This window comes from Penaeus monodon, chromosome 35 (genome assembly GCF_015228065.2).
Source record: "Penaeus monodon isolate SGIC_2016 chromosome 35, NSTDA_Pmon_1, whole genome shotgun sequence".
In the NCBI taxonomy this organism is placed as follows: domain Eukaryota; kingdom Metazoa; phylum Arthropoda; class Malacostraca; order Decapoda; family Penaeidae; genus Penaeus; species Penaeus monodon.
This window is the reverse complement of record NC_051420.1, coordinates 3074876-3084875: the sequence shown is the minus strand read 5'-3', so window position 1 is coordinate 3084875 and position 10000 is coordinate 3074876. Positions and strand designations below refer to the sequence as shown.

The following is a 10000-nucleotide window of genomic DNA, read 5'->3' as shown; positions in this document are numbered from 1 at the left end:
TTTCTCTCTCTCTCTTTCCTTCCCTTCCCTCTCTCCCTTATCCCCTTCTCTCTTCCCTCCCTCCTTCCCTGACTCCCATCTCCCTCCCTTTCTCCACCCCCCCCCCTTCTCCCCTTCCTTATAGTCTCTGATATTTGTATTTTTCTTTAATCGTTAATCTTGCCATTCCCCTTATTCGTAAGTGACCAACACGACGTTAATAGCATTCCCTTAATTCTCTCTCTCTCTTTATTTCTCTATCTGTCTTTATCTCTCTGTTTATTTTTTTTCTCTCTCTCTTTATCTCTCTTTATTTTTGTCTCTCTCTCTTTATCTCTCTCTTTATTTCTCTCTCTATCTGTCTCTCTTTATTTATCTCTCTATTTATCTCTCTCTTTATTTCTCTCTCTATTTCTTTCTCTCTCTATTTCTCTCTCTCTCTCTTCAAGCTCTCTATCCTCCTCCCCTCCCCCTCCCCCCTCCTTCTCCTTCCCCACCTCTTCTCTTCTCTCACTACCTCTTCTTCTCACCCCATCCCCTCATCTCCCTCCTCTCCCCCCACCCCATCTCTCCTTCCCCTCACCCCCATCTCTCCTTCCCATCACCTCCCCCTCCCCCTCTCCCTCCCCCCTCCCTCAGCTCGACCCAACCCCTCCTTCCCCCCCTCACCTCGACCCCCCTCCCCCCCTCTCTCACAACGACCCCTCCTCCCCTCCTCCCTCACCTCGAGCCAACCCCTCTCCCCCCCTCCCTCACCTCGAGCCAACCCCTCCTCCCCCCCTCCCTCACCTCGACCCAACCCCTCCCGGCAGTGTGTAATTGAGATACATTAAAGTGAATCAAAATACATATTAGGAAACGATGGAGAGGCGCTCGGGTCGACGGAAGAGCCAGTGGGAAACAGACCTTAGTCCTAGACAGCGTAAGACCGGTTGTAGCTTGATTGCGGCGGGGAGGAGAATGTGTATAATAAAGTATCGGGAAATTCGCAACGTTTGTCCAGGTTTCAGTGCGATTCGTTCGCTTTTATGCGGGTTTTCGGGGTGTGGAGGCTGAACGGTAGCCGCGGGAGTCGAGCGATAGTATGTGGTAAATCTCCTGGCGATTCTAAGACTTGAGACATTATGATAGAGATGTGTCTAAGAGTGTGTGTTTTTGTTTATACATGCTTGCTAAAAGTATACGAGCGTACCAGAGGGCACATGTGTGTGTATATATGTACGCGTCTCTGTGTGCGGGTGGGGTATTCTGCCTTTTTCTTGTTTTTTCTTTGGCTCTTGATGCCTTTTCTTCTCTTCTTTTCTTCTCCATCTGCTAAACTGGGGATGCTGCGTCTCTCCTACTTCCGCAGAGAGAGTGATGTTCCTTCTGGGTAATCTAGGAGTGAAAAAAACCTGTTGTTGGCGATTGTGTGAGAGTGATGGCGTGTGTTTGTTTGTTTTTCTTTCTCTCTCTCTCTCTCTCTCTCTCTCTCTCTCTCTCTCTCTCTCTCTCTCTCTCTCTCTCTCTCTCTCTCTCTCTCTCTCTTCTCTCTCTCTCTGTCTGTCTGTCTGTCTGTCTGTCTCTGTCTCTCTCTCTCTCTTCTCTCTCTCTCTCTCTCTCTCTCTCTCTCTCTCTCTCTCTCTCTCTCTCTCTCTCTCTCTCTCATAGATCTATCTATATCTCTCTCTCACTATTTATGTCTCTCTGCCTACTAGTTTGTGTATCTGGCTGTATCTTTCTATCCATCCGTCTATCCATCCACCCACCCACCCACCCAACCCATCCACTCGCCCATTTATCTATCTATCTATCCACCCACCCACCCATCTACTCGCCCATTTATCTATCTATCTATCCACCTGCCTACCGATCCGTCCCTCCACCCATCTCTCCCCCTCTATCCCCGCCCCCCTAGACGCCGATAACCCCCCCTCCTCTCCCGCAGGTACGTGAAATACCTGTACCCGTACGAGTGTGAGAAGGAGCACCTGTCCACGCCGGCCGACCTGCAATCTGCCGTCGACGGCAACAAGCGGGAGGGACGCCGCCCCCCCTACGGCACCTACTGCGAGGGGCTGAGTCCTCCTCTGCTTCCCCTGCAGAACCTACAGTCTCTCCAGAACCTACACAACCTCCAGAACCACATGAATCTCTCGACGCACCGCCACTTCAACGGCAACGGGGCCCTGCATCCCTCGCCGCTCGCGCAGGATTACCTGATGGGTCAGTGGCGTTCTCTCCGCTCCGTCTGTGCTTGGGTGTGTGCGTGTGTGTCTGTGTGTGCGTGTGCCTCTCTGTGTGGTTGTGTGTGTGTGTGTGTGTGTGTGTGTGTGTGTGTGTGTGTGTGTGTGTCTGTGTGTGTGTGTGTGCGTGTGTGTGTGTGTGTGTGTGTGTGTGTGTGTGTGTGTGTGTGTGTGTGTGTGTGTTTGTGTGTGCGTGTGTGTGTGTCTGGATTTCTGTTTAAGTATCTACAGTGTTTATTTATATGTCTATCCATACATCTCTGCCTATCTGTTTATCTATCTATCTATCTTTTTTTGACCAGCCTATCTTTATGAATGTGTACATATACACACATATGGATATGCAAAACACGTTATAATATGATAATTAGATATAATGAGGAAGAAAAATATCCAGATTTCTATAAATATGGTATTTATATTTGAAGGTGATGTTCGAAATTGTTAACGCTATAATTATCAGCGTTATAATTCATTATTCACTGTATTTTAAGCAGTCCACACGCGAACCTGTCCAGAAGAATCATTAATTTTCTGAGAAATTCTCTTAATTCTATAACGAGACGTTGCATAATACAGCCATCAAGCGACCAGTCTCGTCTATTTATTCGTAATATATGCACATCTGCCTCAAGAGCTGGTGAGATCGGGCCATTTTTTGAGGTTGCCGATGATGGCCAAAATTGTGCCATCGAAGGCCATCTTCTGAGGTGGATGGCGGCCAAATTTTAGTGCCTTCGAGAGCCATTTTCTGGGGTGGATGATGGCCAAGATTGGGCCATCGAATGCCATTTTCTGAGGTGGTTTTCTTCTTAGTTGCCAGGCGAGGGCCATACCTGTGCCATTGAAAGCCGTTCTCTGAGGCTGCTGACGAGGGCCAAAGTCGTGAGCTGACTGACAGTAGCCAAAGAGGGGCAGTCAAGAACCATGTTCTGTGATTGATGACAGGGACCAAGTTACGAAACCAGTTCCGGAGGTTGCCGACAAAGTCGTGGCATCAAGGGCCGTCTCCTGAAGGCACTGATGATAACCAAAAGTCGCGCCATTAAGAGCCACTCTTGTTCTACTGACAGGGGCAAAAGTGGTGCCATTGAGAGCCATTTTCTGAGGTTGATTGTAAAGGCTAAGGTCCTTCTGTTGAGAGCCAGAGTCATGCCATCATGAACAATTTTCTGAGGCCGCTGCAAAGGAAAGAAAATCATTCCATCAATAGTTATTTCCTGATGTTGTTGACGAAGGCTAAAGTCATTCCATCAAGAACTATTTTCTGAGGTGTGTGCGAGAGTCAAAGTCATGTCACTGAGAGCCATTTTCCGAGGTTGAAGGTCAAAGGAATGTCAGATAGGGCCACTGAGTGCCGTTTTCTGAGGTCCCTGACTAGAGCCAAAGTCGTGTCATCAAGAGCTACTTTCTGAAGTTGACAAGTCATGCCATTGAGGACTACATTCTAAGGTGACTGACAAGATCTAAATTGTTATCAGGGAAGGTTACGAAGTGCACTGCTTTGAGATTACTGATTAGGGCCAAAACAATACCAATTGGGTCTACGAGGGCCAACGTAGCTCAAGATAGAGTCATCACGTAGGTCGCTGGTGGGGGCCAAAGTGGGGCCACTGAGAGATATTCTAGCACGTTTCCTTAAAGAATGGGAACAAGAAAAGGGGAGATGGAGAGTGAAGGAACGAAGAAGGAGGCGGAGAGACAAGACAAAGAGAGAGAGAGGAGGGAGGGAGGGAAAGAAAGAACAAATGAGAGAGAGAGAGAGAGAGAGAGAGAGAGAGAGAGAGAGAGAGAGAGAGACTCAAATTAAACATTCTACATTCCACAGAATATCTTATTCCACGCCCTACGCATTAAGTCTGAAACACCATACATCGAAAGCCTCAAAGCCTAAGAGACACGGCGGCTCCCCCTCCAACGCCCCGCGACGGACACTTCCACAGAGGTCCGTCAGACGCGACCGGCTCGTCGTGTATGTATCCTCCGCCAGATCGTGATCACTTTCAACATTTGCATTTGCACGGCCGTGCTCAGCAATATCGCAATTACCCGTTGCTCCGTGATTACGTATGTAAATGATCAGCCGACAAGATGGCGGGCGGTGGGCGGGAGGGGGCGAGGCGCGCCCGCACGATGGTCGAGATTGCGGGCCGAGCCGAGGGAACTTGGACCATGTGGGCGGCGCTGGATGCGCCCGCGTTGGGGGCGGGCGTGGGTTGGCTCCCCCGCCCGCGGTGTCAGAGCCACCCACGTTTTCTGTATCAGTGTGAACGCCGGACTTTGTAGCTGTCAACCCACGACGCCGCGCTGGCCCCCACCCGCCCGCTCCTCACGTGGCACTGCCTGACGGGAACAGCGCTCACCTGCGCGCCACGAGATTCGCACTCGGATCGCGGAAATCAATTACCTGGACTCGGACTGGAGTCGCTTTCACCCGCGCAAAACCCAAAGATACGTGAACACGCAAACATGCCCGAGCGCCGCATAAAAACGGCGCAGAGGGCGGCGATCGGGGCCCTGGCGTCACGGAAGGCCGACGACGTGGAGGAGTGTGCGACTGGGCTGGCGAGTGGCGCGATGCAGGGGCAGTCTGGCATTACTTTGGGCGTCTGCGCTGTTTGTTATGCGGGGATGTTCAAAGGGTAGTTGATGGTAAGTATGGGTGTAGTGTAATTGGTCAGGAAAAAGAGGTAATGGTAATCATCATCGTCATCATCGTGATAATGATAATAATGATACTACTACTACTACTACAGCTAGTAATGATGATGATGATGATGATGATGATGATGATGACGATGATGATGATGATGATGATGATGATGATGATGATGATGATGATGATGATGATGATGATGATGATGATGATGATGATGATGATGATGATGATAATAATAATAATAATGATAATAATGAATGTTGGACTAGTAATGACCATGATAAAAATATAAGTCGTCGGGTTTCACAATTTCCCTGTGTAATCATATATGCAATGACTCATATGCATTAGTTATATTCAGAGATTTCTAAGTTAAGAAACAGATAATGAGAGACAATTTTCGCTGCTTATTCTTTATTCAAATAGAGATAAGTTATGTTATATGAAACGCGAATTATAAGTGAATTCGGTCAAACAAAATTTAGAGAATATAGAACACGAATTAGAAATGCATTCAATCAAATTTTTTTTTTTTTATGATAGAACACGAACCACAAAGAAAATTGGATTAACAATAAATAAAAACTATAAGGAGTTTTAACCAGACGGAAAATCAAAAACAATAAACCACGAATTATAGAAGAATTCAATGAGACAGCATATGAAGAACGATAAAAAGTTCAAAAATTCCTCTACGGCGGTCCATTCCCGAGTCCGAACACATGTATGGCTGACGGACAACATGGCCGAGCAACAGGCAGCCTCTCGCCACGCTTAACCCGGCCGCCACCGCCGCCACGATCGTCTGCAACAGTGCATGATTGATCACAACCACGATGTGCAAATGAATTTTTTGCTTAATGACATCAACCATGTAATGGGTCTCTGCCGCCGCCATTCTCCCGCGTCCCAACCGCGTGGATCGACCGCGACTTCGGCTTCGTGCTGCGTGGGGGAGGGGGGGGGGGGAATGACTGGCTTCCTTGTACGAGTCCCGTCGCTTATGTAAGAGTGTGACACCCTTTTTCTGCTTGAGGAGGTGACAGGCAGTGCATTCCGCAAACTCCTCGCACACCCCTGATTTGCATACTCGCCCGGGAAGATCACAGAACCGACTTTAGGGACGAGGAAACCTGGTCTCGCGGATCTTCCTTCCACTTTCGCGCGCAGAGAACCACCTTATCGGTTCTGTTAACACCGCCTGCAGACAGATGGGGCTCCGGTTCTGCGACAGGATGGCGGGCTCGGTCATGCGGCGCTCGCGGTCTTTGATCAAGCACTTTGCTGCTGCTGCTTGCTGATTCTGTTACTATCTCTGCTTCCTCCTCCTCCTCCTCCTATTCTTTCTTCTTCTTCTTCTTCTTCTTTTCTTCTTCTTCTTCTTCTTCTGCTTCTTCTTCTTCTTCTTTTCTGCTTCTTCTTCTTCTTCTTCTTCTTCTTTTGCTTCTTCTTCTGCTTCTTCTTCTTCTTCTTCTTCTTCTTCTTCTTCTTTTCTTCTTCTTCTTCTGCTTCTTCTTCTTCTTCTTCTTCTTCTTCTTCTTCTTCTTCTTCTTGGTCTTGGTATTTCCTCATTTCTTCTTTCTTTTTCTTATTTTTATTCATTTTCTTCTTTTCTATTCTCCATCTTTATCACCTTCTTCGTGTCCGCCTTTTCTCAACCTATTTTCACCCCTTCTTCTTTCTCACTTTTTTTGCATTTCCTTTTTTTTTTAAATGATTGAATATATTAAGACCGGAGTTCCAGGGCTGCCTTCTTTTCGCATTCTAACCGTCGTTATTTTGGGCCTTAGCTGATCGCACGCGAGAGAAAGGAAGCACATACATATAAACCTACTTTTCTTTTTTTTCTTTTCTTTTCTTTTTTTTGTTGCTTCAGTTTAGTGTTTAGGGATATCTGTTAAATCTTCTACGGCTGAGCGATTTGCGTTTATTCGTTGCTTCGAGTGCATCGTTTTCAGTGATTCGTGTGATTCGTTGCTTCAGTGATTCTTATTTTAATTACTTCGTGTTTGTTTGTTTTGTTTTTTTCAGGATTCGTGTGATTCGTTGCTTCAGTGATTCGTGTTTTTAATCGGGATTCGTGTTATTCGTTGCTTCGTCTGTAGTTCAGTGACAGGTATTCATTCGCTGTCTCGGTTTCAGTGTAATGATTGGTGTCTTTATTCATGATTTCGTCTACGGTTCAGTGATTTGCGTTTATTCAGTCCTGCTGTGCAGTTCATAAATAGTGTTTATGCATTGCTTCATCTGTGGTTTTGGTAAGTAGTGTCATTAGTCCATTTACATTTTCATTAATGAGTATTTGTCCATTGCTCTAACCACATAGACAATGATGATTATTAGTATGGATTCACTGCTTCCCTTCGAAAATAAGAATCTGTTCAGAATTGCACCTGCTTAAAAAAAAAAAAAATCACTGTTCCATTTATTCAAAAGCCTCTGTCCTGAGAAACCGCAACCCCCACCCCCCACCCCACCCTTCCAGAACCCCCCCCCCCTCCATAATCTTGCCTCTCGCACAAAAAAAGGAAAAAAAAATTAAGGACATAAAAAAAAGTTGGAAATTATCACAATAAGTTAATGCGAGATTACCACGCGGGAGATCGGTGCTGGACCACCCATTATAAGTAGATGTTTTATAAGTAGATGTTTTATAAGTAGATGTTTTTAAGTAGATGTTTTATAAGTAGATGTTTTAAGTAGATGTTTTATAAGTAGATGTTTTATAAGTAGATATTTAGAGGTTCTGACGTTGAAGATTTCGTTTTTTTTTCTTATTATTTTTTTTCTCTATTGTGCTTTTCTTTTTTTCTTCTTCTTTTTCTTCTTCTTCTTCTACTTATTTATTTTCTTCTTTTCTCTCTTTCTTTTCTTCCTTCTCTCCTCCTCCTTTTATTACTCTCTATTATTATTATTCCTCCTCCTCTTCTTCTTCCTCATCTCCTCCTCCTCCTTTTCTCTTCCTCCTCTTTCTTCACCTCTTCCACCCACACGTTTTCTTCCGGCCTGAAAATCCAACACAGATTTTGAAGGCATCCGAAAAAGATGTCATAAAAGCGAGGCTCACCTTTCACCTACTCACGCTCGCAGGTGACACCCCTGGGCGGCGAGTGGGCGTGGAAAGGGGGGGGGGAGGGAGACAAGAGTCGATATATATTTTTTTATTGAATCTGTTTGTCCCTCTTTCCATGTCACTTCATGGAGTTGAAGTGATTCTTGAATTCTCTCTTGTTTTCATGGATTTATCTGTTTCATCATGTCACATCGTAGGTTGAAGTGACCTATGAAGTGAGAGGATTATTAGTGTTTTTTTCTCTCTCTCTCTCTTTTATCTTATCTGACCTTCTTTCATGTCGCTTCGTGGAGGTGAAGTGATCCCTCGAGTAACGATTCACTTCTATAAATCCCTTTGTCCGTTTTTTTCATGTCATAAGGAGTTTAAAGTGACCTGTCATATCAACCACTAAGTATAGGGATTCCTTCCATGGACTGATCTGCCATTCGTTCATGTCACGTCACGGGACTGAAGTGATTATAAGAAGCGTGACTATGCTACGAACATACCTGTCCCTTGTTCATGTCACGTGGGGCTGAAGTGACCCATGGCGAATGCAAAATATGAATAACAAGGAAAGGAATCAAGAACACAAAGAGGAATGAAATGAACATGAACAAAGACAAGAACACGGACAGTAGAACGAACAAGAACATGGATGATAACAAGAGCAACACCACGGACATGAGCAAGATCAAGAACACAAGCAATAACAAGTACAGGAACACGAATAAGGTCGCGGACGAGAGCACGAACAAGAACAAGGACAAAAAATACGAACAAAGAACAAAGACAAAAACACGGACAAGAACAAAGGCAAAACAAAGAACAAGGACAAAAACACAGATCACGTACAAGAACAGAAAAACGGAACAAGAAAGACAAAAACAGACAGACAAAAAAAAAAAAGCACAACATATAACAAGAACACGGACACAAAACACGAACAAATAACAAGAACACGGACAAAAAACAAAGAACGAAAGAACAAGATCACGAACAGAGCACAAAAACAAGACAAAAAGAAAAAAAAGACACGAATGAAGAACAAGAACACGGACAAAAAAAAGAACACGACCAAAGAACAAGAAGAACACGAATGAAGATAATCGGAAGAAGAGGACGAGAAACCACAACAGGGCCGTTTTGGATATAATGCGGCTAATTGTGAAGATAATTATTTGTTTTTTTGTTTTGCGTTGTTGTTGCAAAAGGTCTAATGAACGCAGCCGTGTGAGCCTTGCAACACGCAATCCTGATGTCAAGGTGGTGGTGGTGATTGCGGGGGTGGTGATTGTTGTGATGGTGATTGCGGTGGTGGTGATTGCGGGGATGGTGGTGGTGGTTGTGGTTGTGGCGGAGATTGTGTGGTGATTGCGGTGATGGTGGTAGGTGGTGGTGGTGGTGATTGCGGAGGTTGTAGTTGTGGGTGATTGAAGATATGGTGATGGTCCCGAGGTGGGCGTGATTATGGTGCTGGCGGCGATTGCGGAAGTGATGTTGACTGCAGTGGTGGTTCTTGATTACAGAGCTGGCGATGGTGATGGTGGTGGTGGTGATTGCAGAGAGGGTTGCGATTGCAGAAGTGGTGTGGTCATTGCGGTGGTGTTGAATGCAGAGGAGGCTGTGATTGCAGTGTTGGCGGGTGATGCTAATGAGGCTGGGCGATAGTGTTGCAAGAGGCTCGTGCAAATATCAGTGACATGAGGTGTGGTGGTAATGATGGTGATGATCATGACGATGTGTGATAAAATAGTGATGGTGACGGGGGGGGGGGGGGAGTGTGGATCGACGTGATGGTGAATCTAACAGTGATTCCGGCGACACGACGGCAGAGGAATCTCTCCCGGGCTGGGTGTGGAGTCCTCTCATCGAGTCCTGCCGGCGAGTCCCTCGGGTCGACCCTGAACGGCGGCGGTGCGCGTGCGAGGGCGCCGCACACCGCCGGCGAGTCAGCGGGCCGGAGGCAGGGCAGCGGCGGCCGCCCATCAACAGGTCAGCGCAGGTCATGCGCAGGACAGAGAGGCTGCCACACAACAAAATGTTTATTGACTCCATGATCCATCAGCTGACTATATAATG

The 10000-nt window shown here is 46.2% G+C and overlaps 1 protein-coding gene across 1 annotated transcript in view; it reads left to right on the top strand.

Annotated features, from left to right (window-relative positions):
• LOC119595181 (AT-rich interactive domain-containing protein 3C-like) overlaps nt 1–10000 on the top strand; it is a 246444-nt gene that overhangs the window by 216282 nt on the left and 20162 nt on the right. Inside the window, exon 8 of the mRNA XM_037944349.1 lies at nt 1907–2184. Within this exon, the coding sequence (XP_037800277.1) occupies nt 1907–2184 (278 nt within the window). The remainder of the gene's footprint in view (nt 1–1906; nt 2185–10000) is intronic.